Below are 16,896 nucleotides of genomic sequence, written 5' to 3'. Positions count from 1 at the left end.
GACTGTAAAAAAGCGTCATTAGAAACCAATCTTTATCCAATAAAATCGCTTCTTACAACTGTGAAAATACTCTCGGCAAGGGTACAGTCATGTTGTTGATGTTCAGAGCTTTCGAACGATACCCGACATCAAACGGTTCGCCTCCCATGTTATTCATACAAAGCTTCGAAAACGGAGGTATTTTCCGTTGTTGTGTCATGTTACCGAGCGGAAAGCCACTGATATCGGGAAATAAGCGACCATACATATTATTATTTAAGAAATCTTTTTTTATGATGATTTTCTGATTACGTAAAAATGAAAATATAAACGAAAAAGGCACGGGCATGTTATGACATGTCACAAATGGAAAAAAATCGCCATAGTTTTTGCTTCTTTCGTGGTTTATCTGGACATTATAAATGTAAGCTTGCATTTTCATTACAAAAATAAATCTATTTAAGTTGTAGTTGTATTATTTGAATAACATCTTTTAAATGTTGTATGAGATGTATAGGTCCGTCTCCTATCTCGCGGTAAATACGTTTTCTGTCGAAATCGCCGATGCGTGACACTTAGCGGTTGTTTACATCATCGACTGGTAACTAGGAAGTGGACCAAGTCGGTGAATGATCAAAATCTTTAAGTGTCACGAATATTGGGGAGTTTATACCAACTTGGACATGTATATCATTACTTTTTCCCGCACTTTCAGGCAGGATTGCTCTTACATACACTCAATAACGTTAATTCCTGGTAATACCACGAGAATGGGAGAAGCCTCGTTTCGTCAATGGCGGATGACATTGTTTATCACTGGGCTCACGAGTGGTAATTCACCTGATGGATCTGGCAGCTGATAGATGTAGATGTTAGAGGAGAAGGCCCTTCATTTAATAACAACAAGCATTCATACGATAAGAATTGTTTGTGTTATTTTTTCAGCCGATATCCGTAAGTACCGCGAGAATAGGAAACGCCTTCCTAGTAGCAATAACGTTTTACAAGCTTATAATTTCCTTCATAAACATAGGCTTCACCTGTGACCTTAGAGTCTCTGGGAACTCGGTGCCATGGCAGTAAATGCCTATGGTTGACTGGTGTTGAAAGAGTTAATTGTATCTGAACATACTGAAAGACATATCCAACTTCTAAAAATGTCACTCAAAGAAATGTTTCCTCATCGTTATAAATTAGGGGGGATACAGGTGGAAGTCTTACCACGTCGCACTCACGAAATAAAGAAGTTGTTATCCATAAAGTTTGTCTATATAGTGAAGTGATACTTGTTCTGTAGCGATGTGACGTTAAACACTCACTCACTCACTCACTCACTCACTGTAAAAACTATCGGAAGAATGCATTCATGGAACTTGAAGTCTTGGACAACTAACTTCAACTATCGGGATTATGTATCAATAAAAGTAAAGTACCAGTTCAATATCCTTAAAGCCAGTCAGGACAAGATTCTTCAGCAGCTCACATCCTATTCCACCAGCCCCAACCACCAATAATTTGCACTTCAGCGTTTTCTCGCGCACCCTTTCATCCAGCACCCCTTCTATGGCGGCCGCCATTTTGTTTGAATGAGAAGCAAATAAAGAACGTTGCTCTGATTGGTGGATTTCTTTACTTTGGCTCGATGTCCTACTCTAAATTTATTGTTAACATTTTATCTGGTGTTTCATGAATCGACACGTAGCTTAGTTTTTTATGTACGCATACTATGTATCTAACTGCAGTGTATTATTGCTGTTCTTTTATTATTTAATTTTGTTTTTCATTAGTACATAACGTATTGTAGGATGACAGATCGCGGGAACTTCAATGCTGTGAACGGACATGGACGTAAGAAGTGAAGTTAGAGATCAAGCAATCAAGTCTTCCGATCGCTGTATGTAATTGTCATATCTTTAGGGTTTGATTATATCTCAGTGGGGATGTACGATCAGGAGCTCCTGTCGTTTCTTGGTCTAAGACACTTTCTCAGCCGTGTGTTTACATTCTTAGAACTACTAAGTTAAAAAGAAAGGAGTTTGTACCTCTTTGATCTAGACTAATGCTGTCTCTGAATGTATATAATTTCGATACTCGGACGATAGTAACAAACAAGCCCATTTAAATGGAAAAGGAGCCCTAGGGAGACCAGAGATTCCTGAACCTGAGGAAATCTAGACTTGCTTTATTTAGGGCTTTAGCACTGCAGAGAGGGCTTATTGGCAGTAGGGAAAATAATGTGGTTCAGGGACTGTGAGACAGACTTCTCTTTGATCCTAAGGGTTAGTTTTGTTAGAGTAGGTTTCACCAAACTCATATATTCGTTTGGGGGAGTACTGCACTTTACCGGGCCCACTTTTTCAGATTAATTAGAGCAGCTGGGGCTCGAACACGCTTCACTGGATTACTGACTTCATTAATTAGTGACGTAATTAGCGGACGCTCTACCTCTGGACCATGAGCACCATCACAGTTAATGTGTGCTCGTTTAACGGGTCATTTCCACAGCAGCATGCGCAATGGTTTGTTTACATTTCTCACGCTTCCCCCCACTGTGCCAAGCCCTTCCCATTCATTTTTTTTTCATGCCATTATTTCTTGGACTGTACTGACGAGTACCGGATGGATCAATATATTCAATTGGATATAATATGATTATACTGCCCTAAGGTAAGGTCTAACCCAAAATAAGGATCAGAAAGGGTCCCTAACCCTAATTAAGGAATCAGAAAGGTTCCAAAACCCTACCCCTCTCTCAACCCTAACGCAAGGATTGGAAAGGGTGCCATACCCTAACCCTAAACCTTAACCCTAAGGATCGGAAAGGTTGCTAACCCTAACCCTAAGGATAGTAAAGGGTGCCATACCCTAACCCTAAGGATCGTAAAGAGTTGCTTGACTCTAAAGATAAGATGCGTCAGCTCCCTTAAGATCGTAACCCTAAGGATGGTTGACTGTCAAGTGAAGGATGACGGAGCAATTACCGCGAGACAGCGCAATAACGCGATAATTGCCCCGCAGCGAGCAGCGAGGGCTGCGCCTGGTAAAGTTCATTCTAGCCTCATTTGGATCCCCTTTCTGATCATTATCACGCACGCTTTTACGATCAACAGGATTGGCAAGTGGCCACTCCTGTGCAACCCACCACCCCTTCATCACGATCCTAAGGTTAAGCACCCCTTTACGATCCAAGGGATTGTGAAGCAGGGTATGGGTCAGCTATTTCTTTTGACAGAAACATCCAATGCATTTTGTGGAAACTAATTTTTAAGTACATTTTTTGTCAATTCCCAAGTTTCGCTGAGAAAATGGCTAGTGTGCATGTTGCACAATGCAAACAATCAGGTTCTGATGATTTGATAAACAAGAACCAATTGTTTATGATAGTACCCTCGGAAGGGTTTTTGTTAATAAGATAAGATCATTTACCAGGCATAGCTTCGCCCTGACAAAGAGAGTTTAATCCTGCACAAGGGACACAACTCCGGATAAATGTCTACTTATCTAGACCACTGTCTAAACTGAATGAAAGTTTTGGTTCCACACAAGTCTGCTTTCAAGAGATATTCCACTAGAATTGAAAATTCAATGTTTTGTAAGTTGTAATGATGTTGCATTTGTCTTCAGTGAATACATTATTGCCCTTGAGGCTGACACCTCAAGATGTTGAGGGCAATCCGGGATTTGTGAAGCTCTTGACTGGATTAACCAAACACATCAATGAACAAGGCATAGGACTACAAACACACAAGGATCTTGTACAGGTTTGTCATCTGATAATCAGGATGTAACAGTTTATCAGTGCACTGGCAGGGGTGGAAATAACTTTAAAACTGCTAGTGTACTCCAGTACAGTGTAAAATCACTTGCCCTGATAATTTTTCCTCTATACCGGCTGATTTTCTTTTTGATTTTTTTAAATAAACAACATAATTAACATTGGAAAATCAACTGGACACCAGTACAGCATGATGTACAAATTTGCTTGCCCGACAGAAAAACACACTGGACTGGGACGTCGGGCAATGGGTTATTTCCACCCCTGACTGGTGAACTTAGTCTGATACAATACATGCTATCTGTGTCAAGTACTTTTGAGTCTAAATGTCTAAACATGTATTTTGGTACTGGTTTCTGTAAATTTTACCCTTATCTCAAGCACTAAAATAAGCTGCTATTTCCATATTAGATGAAATTCTACTACTAGTAGTACTAGATTCAAGTTATAGACTATACATATATTTAACATGTTTCATGAGGTCAGTGGTTGAAGTGGTTTCATGTTGGCAATTTTATGAAATTCAGTTCTCTAATTATGTGACAATCTTGTCAAGATGTATGCAATATTTGTAATTATACTCCAACATGCATAACAGTAGAATTCTTACTAGTGATGCTTTTCCCTCTCAATTTCTAGTAATCAGATAGGAGGTGGTTTAAATGTTAAACTTTATCATTATTATTTGAAAAAGATATGGATGAATAAAACTGATGATTAATCACTTACATTTTGTGATTGAGTTTGTTTTTCAACACAAAGTCATCTTTAGTTTTTAAGACAGAAACCTATCACTCATGAAATTAATTATTAGTTACCATTTGAATCTGTGAGTAATGGTAACCTAAAATTGTCTTTATCTTTCTATACAATCATCCAGCAAATAGTTTCTTGTATATGGCACAATTGACATCCTGGATTATCCAATGTATTGTGTCTCATGATGTATAACAACACCGGTTTGTCACCTTACCTTTGTTTGGAACAACTTAGCAATAGCAACAGACACCCTCTGCAATTCGGTTATTCAGGATGGTGAAATAATGGCACTGTCTCTTGTAGGCCCAGGAGGTGTTGAAACATGAGAAGCACACTTGGCTTTTGCACCACATCCTCCATCATGAAGTCCAGGAGCTGATTCTGGACTATGGGATCAAGAGTCAGGAGGTGTCGCTGGCATCAGATGACAAGCAGGTAACTCACATAGTTGGAGGGAGGGCGGGGTAGCCTAGTGGGTAAAGTGTTCGTTCATCATGCTGAAGACCAGGTTCGATTCCCCACATGGTTACAATGTGAGAAGCCCATTGCTGGTGTCCCCTACCGTGGTATTGTGGGAATATCTCTTTCTCTCTCTCTCTCACTCACTCACTCACTGGTGCAGTGGTCATGTATCCTGTGGGCTATCATCAGAATGGCCACAAATAGGAAGTAGCATTTTATTAGATATGTAGGTATCAATGTATTGGTACATGAGTGTATACAAATCTGCATAATCAGATCTCTCTTTGTCAACAGTTCCTGGTGATTCTCCAAAATTGTCTGACATACAGCGAGATAGGTGACTACCTTGACTTCAGCCCTGACCCAACATCCAAGGCAACTTTGCTTGGCCTCACACAGGAGGATGTCAACAGACACAATGTCTACAGAAAGGTAACTCCATTAACAGTGCAAGCAGGAAACACCAGCATACATGTGTAACCATGGTAACATGGCACCCTTCTCCTAGTTCACATTAACAGTGCAAGCAGGAAACACCAGCATACATGTGTAACCATGGTAACATGGCACCCTTCTCCTAGTTCACATTAACAGTGCAAGCAGGAAACACCAGCATACATGTGTAACCATGGTAACATGGCACCCTTCTCCTAGTTCACATTAACAGTGCAAGCAGGAAACACCAGCATACATGTGTAACCATGGTAACATGGCACCCTTCTAGTTCACATTAACAAAGTCAGCTTCTATTGTTAGTCATTATTTTCTACATCTCAAAACAACATGAAGAAGGACTTTGCTTCAATGATTCCAGCTATAATGCAAATGTTCCAGAACAAAGTCAGGTGATTCTTGTGGCATGTATTTTCACATATACAGTAGTGTTTTGATGTGATGATAAATTCAATATAGCTCATTGTCTTGAAAAAGCAATTGACTATCGATTATAAATGAAAATAAAAAAATAAAATCCAAACATTTCAATCCCATGAATGGTCTTTACCATATCCTACATAATATCTTGGAAACATTGCCACATGCTTAACCTTTATCAAGCTTCAGAGTCTTTGATTTCATCATCAAAATGCTGTTTTGAAAACTTGATACAAAACAATGTACTGATGACTGATGATTCAGGTGTCTCAGGTGCTGCTATTTGCTGAGCAGAGTTACTTCCCTTTGGCATGCCAGAAACTTGATTGTTGATTCAAAACCAAGCATTACCAATATTAAGCTTCGAAGTTTGTCAATGTAATAGCTGTGCAACTACTGGGAATCGAACCATGAACCTTCTTGTCCAAATTTGCATGCCTTGTTCACATGACCATGGAGACCATAAACATTGGTATATAAACATCAGCAAGTTGACAAGGTATAGATATTATCTGTAGGATGACTCCACATCCTGGTACATACTGTCCCACCAACAGAAGGTACATCCCTGGCCATATAGCAGGGTACTGAGATTTGTTTGCTCAAATTAAGTATGAGCATGCTCAACCCCATGTTGGACTCCAAAGTAGCAGCGAAAAAAGTAGCAAGTCCTGTATTGGTATTTGAACCATGGACCTTCATGTCTGTCAGAGGGGCAGTCTTGTCATGACTCTACTTTTGGATGTATAAGCAGGTTTATTAGCACCACTCCTCTGCTCATTGGTTTCACCAAAACTGGTAATATGCTGGGATCGTTTCCGTCCACATTATGATAGAACGAGAATACAGTTCAAAACGTTTCATTCTGACTGTTCTATTATTGAAAATCTCTTTTCATTGGCAGCATATTTCATCAGTGCAGCAAAGACTGATTCCAGAGATTGAAGCTCGATTACAAAGGAAATGTGAAAATCTTGTCACGTTCTATCAACCACCAAAACTGTCAGGTAAGCTCTTGTATGAGAGCAGTTATTGATAGCCAGGATCCCGATCCACAAAGCGTTCCTAATGCTGCGACCTGTCGTAACTCAAAAGTTAATACTTTATGGATAACAACTTCTTTATTTCTTGTGATGCGACATTTCGGTATAGCTTCTTGTACCGTTGTCAAACAAGAATAAAGCAATACAGCACAGAACCGACTTATATACATGAAACAGGGATGAAGTAAGACAACATGAGGGAATACATCAAAGGGATTAACAACAACAACAAGGGAATAGGTAATAATACAATACAATAATACACTTTTTAATGTCTGAGAATAAAAAATGTTGATCTTTTCATGGACAATGATAAAATCTGAAATATACTGAGGGAAAAAAATAAGGGATCACAAAGCAAACACTTGTGAAAGCACAAGTGTTCCGTTATTTTTGTCCATGTTTCTTCACAAGTGTTGTATCACATAGCTTGTGAAGAAACCTGGAAACAAATAAAGGAACACTTGTGCTTTCATGTGATCCCTTATTTTATCCCCTCAGTATATTAATGTTCAAAAGGTAACTAAATTTACGCAATAATGGCACGAAAATAGATATCGTGATACGTATGGAATTGTGACATGGGTATCGTGATACATATCAATTCATGAAACTTATGTGAAACTTATGACATCCCTACTGTCCATCCAACTTTTCGTCTATCTGCTTCTAATGTGAACAGATTTATTAAGTGAGAGACCAGAATTTACACACTGACATAACTGGTCACTTTCTAACATGAATTTGAAAACTGTATGTCTTAAAATGCTTTCTGAAAGAGTTATGGCCCTTGCCACATGTTTTTAGGCTTGGTGCATACTGCATGAAGTTGGTACAAGTTTTCCCAGAAACTACTGATGTTAGATAAATGAAACTTTGTAAGCTTATGGAAGAGATAATCATAAAGCCTGAGTTCAAAATGTGATGCCATAAATTACTTTTTCCGAAGTAAGTTTCCTTGCTGTGTATTTTTTACGCGTTTAGTTCATGATTTTTATTCAACAGTTCACACTTGTACATGCTGGCACACATCAGATTTGACCACCATCAGACATAAGTACTAAAGCATCATGTCATGACAATCAACTCTCATTGCCAGTATATAATAGGTTCCATCCAACAAAAACAAATGGTGACAGGATGTCTGTTCTTTCGTAACTACTCGTCCCTTTCCGTAACCTGAAAGAAAACTCTTACCCCTCTTGTAGACATTTTTTTTAACATGGCTCTGTCTGAGCTCAAAAGCGAAGAGAGAAAGAATTAGTCTAGTTGCGGAACTATTTTCAAGGGCATGTAGCTCTAGTTTACCTGGAAAACAAACATGGCATCCACGCCAAAGAAATTACCTCAAAGGGTATGTTTAACATGCTTAAAGACAGTGAATACTTTCTTACGCCGTAATGTTAATATATCCTGTTTATAAAAATTCAGGAACCCAGGAGGATTTTGCAATAATTAAAATATACTTGAAGTGTCTTATGGGAGGGAAATTATGCAAGCCCGAAATGAAAATGATTTCAACAAACTATTTTGACCCAATTTCTTCTCTACGTACATGCATTCTGATTGGCATGGGAATATTTCTCCCGGACATGGCTATGAGATGGGTACGAGTCTTCTTTCAGGTTACGGAAAGGGACAAGTAGTTAAGAATGCATGTTTGTTGCAAAGGGAGCTAACTCACTCCTTGACTCCATCCACCTGGTTCACAAGTAGTTATTTACCACTGGGTGTATAAAAGAATATTACCAACCTTAAGAACAAAGAGAACTTTCTTCTTTTCACTGTTTGTTTCAGTATTGAATTTAACAACTGCTATTATGGAACATTGTTTTTGAAGGATATCAGGGCTCCAGATAATTTTTCAACATCAAGAGTACGTACTCATTATTTTTCCCATACAGGAGTACTGGAAAACCTTAAGAGTACATTTAGAGTACTGAATGGAATTTAATGGAGTATCAGTAATCTTGTGTTTCGTTTCATATATCCACCACAACATGGCTACTCTTGTGTAAACCGGTCAATAAACAATAAAACAATAATTTTTCAGATAAATACGTCTGTAAATAATTCTGAGACTGTACACCATTGCTGTGGTGCGTATCTGCTACATTTTCTAAATTGTTTCCTACCGTATCGTGCATATTTCTTATCCGTACATACGCTGATACGGCCCTTATCTGGAGCCCTAGGATATGTGTGTTGAAATGAAGTCTCTTAAAAAAAATGTCCACAATAGTAACTTCACAGACATGAAAGACAATAAAACATATCATTTACTTAGGAAAGATAACTTTATCCTAAACACAGGCTATCATTCAAGAAATTACAATGTCTTTGTGACATAACACCCCTTCTTATAGCCTGAGAATGCACAGCTGTCTGAAAACCTATGCTCTGACAATACTTGTGGTCTTGTAGAAAACTGCCTGGACTGTACACCTGACATGTACACGTGACTTCAGCGTATTCTGTACACACTAACAGTAAAATCAAGCATACAGTTGTATAATTTTAAATGGAAGCTTACAACAGACATAAAATCCTTCAAAGAATTATCTCCCTTGGATCAGAATACATTTTGTATATGCATTTTACCTCCCAATAGAGAGATTGTATCAGAGTAACTAGATACATAGATGCAATCCCAAAAGTGTTGCAAATGGTAGGTTCAAGGATCAAAATTAGCAGTTTGACCATAAGATTAGTAGTCAACTAAATAATCATGATGGATTCTGAGAAAGATGATATGACACTTATCAAGAGTGAAGCTTTAATGTTCACATACCTCCACCAGCAAATTTCCTAATTATCACCATTACATTTCTTTTTGGCCATAATCTATTTTAATCGATAATGTATATAATTTTTGAAAATATATGTACAAATTTGAATGAATTGTCTTCAAATTTCGTAGAATTTCTAGTGCAATTGTATTGGCGTAGTTTGAGGCTAATATTTTTAGCGAGGTTGGCATCTCTGTAGATAGGACTTTAGGAGAGCTACATTGAACAAGCAGAACATTGTAGAAATGCGGAAGTTTACAACAGAAATAGTAGCAACAAAGCCAAATGTCCTGGCTTTCTAAGATTTTTGTCTATGATGCTTATGAATACTGAATATGATCTTTGGAATGAACTCAGCCTCTCTATTTCCATGTCTACCATTTCGACAAACCAAAATCCTTGGATATTGGTCTAATATAACCATTGTTTTTGTGTATTCATGTTTCTCAGACACCCATACTTGGAAAGTCAACTTCATGGGAGTATATATTTGGTCAGACCAACTTCTTGTTTTACAAAACACAGATTCTGATCTCCAGACTTCTCAGAAAAATGAACCGTTTATTTTCACAGTTTTCACATATTGAAAAGCAATGATTATGGAACCTGTTGATTATTTTGCTTATGAACCAGTAGAATATACATTTACTCTGCAGTCAGTCTTCTCCAAATATATACTAGATATTTACTAGTTGATGTGATAATTACGTGTATTGCAGACAGCACCCGTCTCACTTTGTCCAAGGCAGTGCAGCTACCTGGTGAGATTGAGACCAACAAACATCAGCTCAGTGAGGATAAGAAACAGGTCCAAGTGATACATCGGAAGAGAGACAAGCAGTTCTGGCTGTACTACCAGGTAGGGCTGCACTATTGCCATCTTCACTTTGAGTTAAGGCTGCTCTATTACCCTTTTGTACCTTTTTTCCATCATGTACCACCAGGTATCGCTGTGATATGACCGTCTTGTACCACTATGTACTGCTGTGATATTACCCTCTTGTACCACCAGGTTCTGCTGTGATATTAACATCTTGTACCACCAGGTATCACTGTGATATTGCCCTCTTGTACCACAGGTTCGACTGTGATATTACCATCTTGTACCACCAGGTATCACTGTGATATTGCCCTCTTGTACCACCAGGTATCACTGTGATATTACCATCTTGTACCACCAGGTATCACTGTGATATTGCCCTCTTGTACCACCAGGTATCACTGTGATATTGCCCTCTTGTACCACCAGGTATCACTGTGATATTACCATCTTGTACCACTATGTACTGCTGTGATATTACCCTCTTGTACCACCAGGTTCTGCTGTGATATTAACATCTTGTACCACCAGGTATCACTGTGATATTGCCCTCTTGTACCACAGGTTCGACTGTGATATTACCATCTTGTACCACCAGGTATCACTGTGATATTGCCCTCTTGTACCACCAGGTATCACTGTGATATTGCCCTCTTGTACCACCAAGGTATCACTGTGATATTGCCCTCTTGTACCACCAGGTATCACTGTGATATTGCCCTCTTGTACCACCAGGTATCACTGTGATATTACCATCTTGTACCACTATGTACTGCTGTGATGTTACCCACTTGTACCACCAGGTATCGCTGTGATATTGCCCTCTTTTACCACCAGGTATCACTGTGATATTACCATCTTGTACCACCAGGTATCACTGTGATATTGCCCTAATGTACCACTATGTACTGCTGTGATATTGCCCTCTTGTACCACCAGGTATCGCTGTGATATTGCCCTCTTGTACCACCAGGTATCACTGTGATATTACCCTCTTGTACCAACAGGTATCACTGTGATACTACCCTCTTTTACCGTCAGGTATTGCTGTGATATTACCCTCTTGTACCAACAGGTATCACTGTGATATTACCCTCTTTTACCATCAGGTATTGCTGTGATATTACCCTCTTGTACCAACAGGTATCACTGTGATACTACCCTCTTGTACCAACAGGTATCACTGTGATACTACCCTCTTTTACCAGCAGGTATTGCTGTGATATTACCCTCTTGTACCAACAGGTATCACTGTGATATTACCCTCTTTTACCATCAGGTATTGCTGTGATATTACCCTCTTGTACCAGCAGGTATTGCTGTGATATTACCCTCTTGTACCAACAGGTATCACTGTGATATTACCCTCTTTTACCATCAAGTATTGCTGTGATATTACCCTCTTGTACCAACAGGTATCACTGTGATACTACCCTCTTTTACCAGCAGGTATTGCTTTGATATTACCCTCTTGTACCAACAGGTATCACTGTGATACTACCCTCTTTTACCAGCAGGTATTGCTGTGATATTACCCTCTTGTACCACCAGGTATCGCTGTGATATTACCCTCTTGTACCAACAGGTATCACTGTGATACTACCCTCTTTTACCGGCAGGTATCGCTGTGATATTGCCCTCTTGTACCACTATGTACTGCTGTGATATTACCCTCTTGTACCAACAGGTATCACTGTGATATTACCCTCTTTTACCATCAGGTATCACTGATATTACCCTCTTGTACCATCAGGTATCACTGTGATATTGCCCTCTTTTACCACCAGGTATTGCTGTGATATCACCCTCTTGTACCACCAGGTATTGCTGTGATATTACCCTCTTACAGTAGCAGGTTTTCAATGGTTTAGGACATGGTGTTGAAGTGCCACAAGATAGATTCAACTGTTCTGTTTCAGACCCTGCTAGACTTGCTGTCAGTCTTGGAGAAGGTGTTGAAGGACTACAAGCTAGATCGGCAGGTGGAATCTGATCTGGTCACCAGTGAATGGCTCATTGCCAGGTGTGATGCCATGTGTCTCAAAATAAAGTAAGTCAGTTATTAACAACTTGGATACCATTGTAACAAGGAGTGTTGTAAACATTTACATAGTTCATGTCTCTTTCTATGAAAGTTCTCTCGTTTTTCATCTTCATGAGCTGATACATGCAGACTTTCCCTGCAACAGCGTTGGCCTTCCACTAGTGGTGGTCCGATTAATTGAAATAATCGAAGATTGGTCGCAGTGACTAAACGACCAAGCAATCGATCATGTTTTCTCATAATCGAACACAAACAATTCTGGAACACTTGTTTTCACAAACAATTTTTTTCACAAGGTTGGTTTTGTCTGTTACATGTTCCTGACATGAATTTATGTTCCTGACATACTAGTCATCCTTTAAAGATGTGAAATTTTGCCCCAAAACCCCAAAGAACTACATGTTTTTTCGTTATTTTTATGTGCATTAACAAATTTCATTAATGACGCTAACCAATTTTTTTCGATGATTGATCGGTTGTAATAAACCAATCATCAATTATGAGATTTTAACCAATTCCCAACACTACCTTCCACAGTGGAGTTATGTCAGGTGTTGATGGGTATTTTGTGGGGTGAGTGGGATGTATTGTACGTACTTGACTATACTACTATACTTCAGCACTGTCATGACCTTATCACATATGAGAATATGGGAAGACTCTGTGTTAGATCATTTGCTTATAATCCCCACATGGTTGCAGTGTGTAGAGCCATTATTGTCCCCAGTCAGTGTGCTTGAATATTGCTAAAAGGAGATGTACAACAGACCCTGAGCATTTAATTTTACATTTTGCAGTTTTAAGATTCTGTGTATCTATGTTTGAATGTTTGTGTTTATATTTCAGATTAGTTCAACTCCAGATTCTGTGTGACACCTATACTGCAGAGACTGTGCAGGCTCTAGACGTGGTCAGGTAGGACACTGATTGACATATACTCAACAGCAAAAGTTCTGTCAGTGGCCAAACTAGAAACAGCCTTTTTGTCCATGAAAATTTAGATGCACTGCTGTTAAATTGGGCTGAAGAAACACCACCATATTGTTTCTGATTCTTTAGCAAATATTATTATGTAAACATTTTAATAATTCTTAATTTCAATTTCAAATCTACCTATCAATATATATATATATATATTATATATCAATGTTTATTTTTCATTTCCTGTAATTTTACAGTTACTTTTGTGAATGAGTTTCTTAGAAATATTATTAAATTGAAGTTTCCATTCTATATCAAATGGGTAAAAGATACAATGTATTTATTATTAGGTACCTCATCATTGTCTAATGTGTGTAGTGGGGTGGGGGTAGCCTAATGGTTGGAGCGTCCGCTCTTCACGCTGGAGACCCGGGTTCAGTTCCTCCCATGAGCACAATGTGTGAAGCTCATTTCTGGTGTCACAATTCAAGGTCACAATGGAGTGACATCATAGTTTAATTAAGAAATGTTGGTGCGATAATCTCATTCTCTGCCACTGCTGTAGTTCGAGGCAGTTGAGTAGTTTAGTGGTTAAACCACTTTCGATTTTCAACATGTGAAACGTGTGAAGCCCGTTTCTGGTGTCCCCAGCTGGCACGTTATTGGAACATAAAATACTGGAATATTGCTCAAAGCAGCATAAAACCACACTCACTCACTGAAAGCAATATGCAGCCAGTTGTAAAAAGGCGTTAATGAACTTTTTGGTCGAAATATGATGCTGCATCTTTGTCTTTTTGACGTTTGGTCTATGATTTCTGAATGGCATTGCTTCAATTTGTTGATGTATTGAATTTAGGAAACTCAGGATAACAGACATTTGGAGTGAGACATGGAACAAAAAAAGGCACCAGAAGAAAGCTGTATCCAAATGGATTTTACAAGTCCATATTTTTTTCACTGTCCTCAAGGTGTGAAGTTGCAAAAGTGACATGACATGCTGATAAAACTGATCATCCTGGTCAATGATTTTGGCAAGTCGGTAGTGCTGACTGTGTAGTCTTCATAGTTCTCTTGCCTGGTGCTTGGCATTAATGGATACAACAAGGACTGGTAGGCTCGGAGTCAGTATAATGTGTCTCAGTGGGCTAGTACAAGCAGCTGCACATACACATACACACGCATGGATGTCGTCATATGAGCGAAATATTCTTAAGCACAACAATAAACCCAAATTCACCTCACCTCACCTCATAGTTCTCTCCTCACGATCTGTTGCATACAGGGTTTGCCTTACAAAACTATGGGACCAAAGGAACCCCCTTGTTACTAATTTCAAGGGTACTTACAGGACATATAAGGGTCATGAAACGTAATTAGGTAGAGTATTTAACTGTACTCACAGGACGTATAGTGATTGAGTGAGTTTAGTTTTACGCCACACTCAGCAATATTACAGCTATATGGTGGTGGTCTGTAAATAATTGAATCTGGACCAGACAATCCAGTGATCAACAGCATGTGCATTTATCTACTGAAGATCAATTCAAACCTATTCTTCACTGGTACACAGGACATATAAGGGTCATATAATGTAATTGGGTGGAGTATTTATCAGTACTGTAAAATGTAATCATGACTTCATAACAGTAAGTTTTTTGCTTGCCGAGAATTTATTTCAGTAAATGTTATTGTGTGTCCCTGGTACACAACATATATTTTTCTGCAGCCATTCTATACTGGATTCTCATTTCCCTGGCACAGCTACATGTTCATTTGTTTATCTTGCAGATTAGTTCAGAGAAGGTGCATGTTTATTTATAATCCTAGTCTGCAATATACAAGCTACAACACATCCTATGAATCATTCCTGGACTAGACAAACCAGCGATTAAGAACAGAAGCTGTTATCAGTGCCATTGGCAGCATGATACTGAGGACTCATTTTTTATTATATAGTATTAGGCTCCGTCCGTCTGTAGAAATTAGAACATCTTAAGAACTAGATTCTTTTCATATTTGGTACCTAGGTTCATCACAGTATAAGAAAGGTCCCAGTCAGGTTTGGTGCCCTTGACTTTCATTCAAGGTCACAAGGGACTTTAACGTTTTACTCTTGTCAGCGAGATATCTCAAGAACCGCTCACCATATTCAACACCAAGCTTTATCTAGAGAAGGGACAGGGCCCAGTCAATTTTGGTGACCTTCACCTAATTTTCAAGGTCATGACGACACTGAAGATTTCAGCATGTTAACCTGCATGTTAAGCTATCTTAAGAACCGTTCACTGGATTTTCTTCATATTCAACACCAAGCTTTATCTAGGGAAGGCACAGGGCCAAGTCGATTTTGGTGACCTTCACTTAATTTTCAAGGTCACAGCCACACTTTGAAGATTTCAGTATGTTAACCTGCATGTTAAGATGGTAACCGAGATATCTGAAGAACCATTCACTGGACTTTCTTCATATTGGACACCAAGCTTCATCTAGGGAAAGTGCAAGGCCCAGCATGTTAAGATAGTCAGCAAGATATCGCAAAAAACATTCAATGGATTTTTTTCATATTGGACACCAAGCTTCATCTATTGACTGGTCATGTTTTTGTTGACATTTAACTTCATCTTAAACTTTTATTACTTTTTAAGGTTGATTTGATAATTTGCGGCGAGGGATTATGTCACCTTAGTGACAATGCTTGTTGTCTTGGAAGGGGTCTTGGAAAAGATGTATGTCTGGTTGTTTTCCTTGCAGGAAACATTTGGACTCAGCTATAGATGACCATGAGAAGGACTTGGTGCGAGTGGGTCAGGCATTGCGTGCGTACGAGGCGGTGGGGATGGGATTTGACAGCTTGGTGGAGGAGTACACAAAACTGAGAGGGGAGCTTGAGAACAAGCAGTGGGCCTTGGCCGAGCTACAGCAGACCACCTCACAGAGCACAGGCTGACCAGTTGTAGCACTTGTATATATATGTGTGTCCATTAAACTAGTCACATGTACTTTGTTGTTGGTGGTTCTTCTTAGAAGCTGTTTCCATTAAGGCATACTTTGTTTACAACTCATGTTGTAGAATGTTGGCCATACTATCAACCACTGATTTGTCAGGCTGAGATACATTTTTTTACAGACAACTGTAAAGCGAAAAGAATATTGCAGATTCAGGTTTAAAGCAACATTCGCACACTAATGTCAAATACTGTTTATATATACAATAGTCCAAGGTTTAATATATTTTTAATTGTAAACCAAACATGCTACTATCCAAGCAGTCTGGCATAGTGGAAGCCTTTCAGAGCAATTTACACATTGTTCAGCATAATAATGAAGTAAGTGAGTTTAATTTTGTTTGGTTAAAGCGTTCGCTTGTCACGCCAAAGACCTGTGTTCGATTCCCCACATGGGTACAATTTGTGAAGCCCATTTCTGGT

The 16,896-nt window shown here is 38.9% G+C and overlaps 2 protein-coding genes across 2 annotated transcripts in view; one reads left to right on the top strand and one right to left on the bottom strand.

Moving 5' to 3' along the window:
- LOC124262959 (SUMO-activating enzyme subunit 2-like) overlaps positions 1–1,595 on the bottom strand; it is a 35,654-nt gene extending 34,059 nt beyond the window's left edge. Inside the window, exon 1 of the mRNA XM_046697577.1 lies at positions 1,413–1,595. Within this exon, the coding sequence (XP_046553533.1) occupies positions 1,413–1,556 (144 nt within the window). The 5' untranslated portion in view covers positions 1,557–1,595. The remainder of the gene's footprint in view (positions 1–1,412) is intronic.
- Positions 1,596–1,611: 16 nt separating this feature from the next.
- On the top strand, positions 1,612–16,467 carry LOC124262950 (HAUS augmin-like complex subunit 4). The gene is made up of 9 exons (XM_046697564.1): positions 1,612–1,873; positions 3,604–3,740; positions 4,817–4,948; positions 5,270–5,407; positions 6,753–6,855; positions 10,400–10,539; positions 12,420–12,550; positions 13,391–13,459; positions 16,220–16,467. Exons 1-9 carry the CDS (start codon positions 1,822–1,824, stop codon positions 16,413–16,415), a joined length of 1,098 nt encoding a protein of 365 aa, XP_046553520.1. The 5' UTR covers positions 1,612–1,821; the 3' UTR covers positions 16,416–16,467.
- The last annotated feature ends 429 nt before the right edge of the window (positions 16,468–16,896 follow it).

This window comes from Haliotis rubra, unplaced genomic scaffold (genome assembly GCF_003918875.1).
Source record: "Haliotis rubra isolate DU_JTF1 unplaced genomic scaffold, ASM391887v1 Scf12, whole genome shotgun sequence".
In the NCBI taxonomy this organism is placed as follows: Eukaryota; Metazoa; Mollusca; class Gastropoda; order Lepetellida; family Haliotidae; genus Haliotis; species Haliotis rubra.
This window is presented reverse-complemented; position numbering and strand designations above follow the sequence as displayed.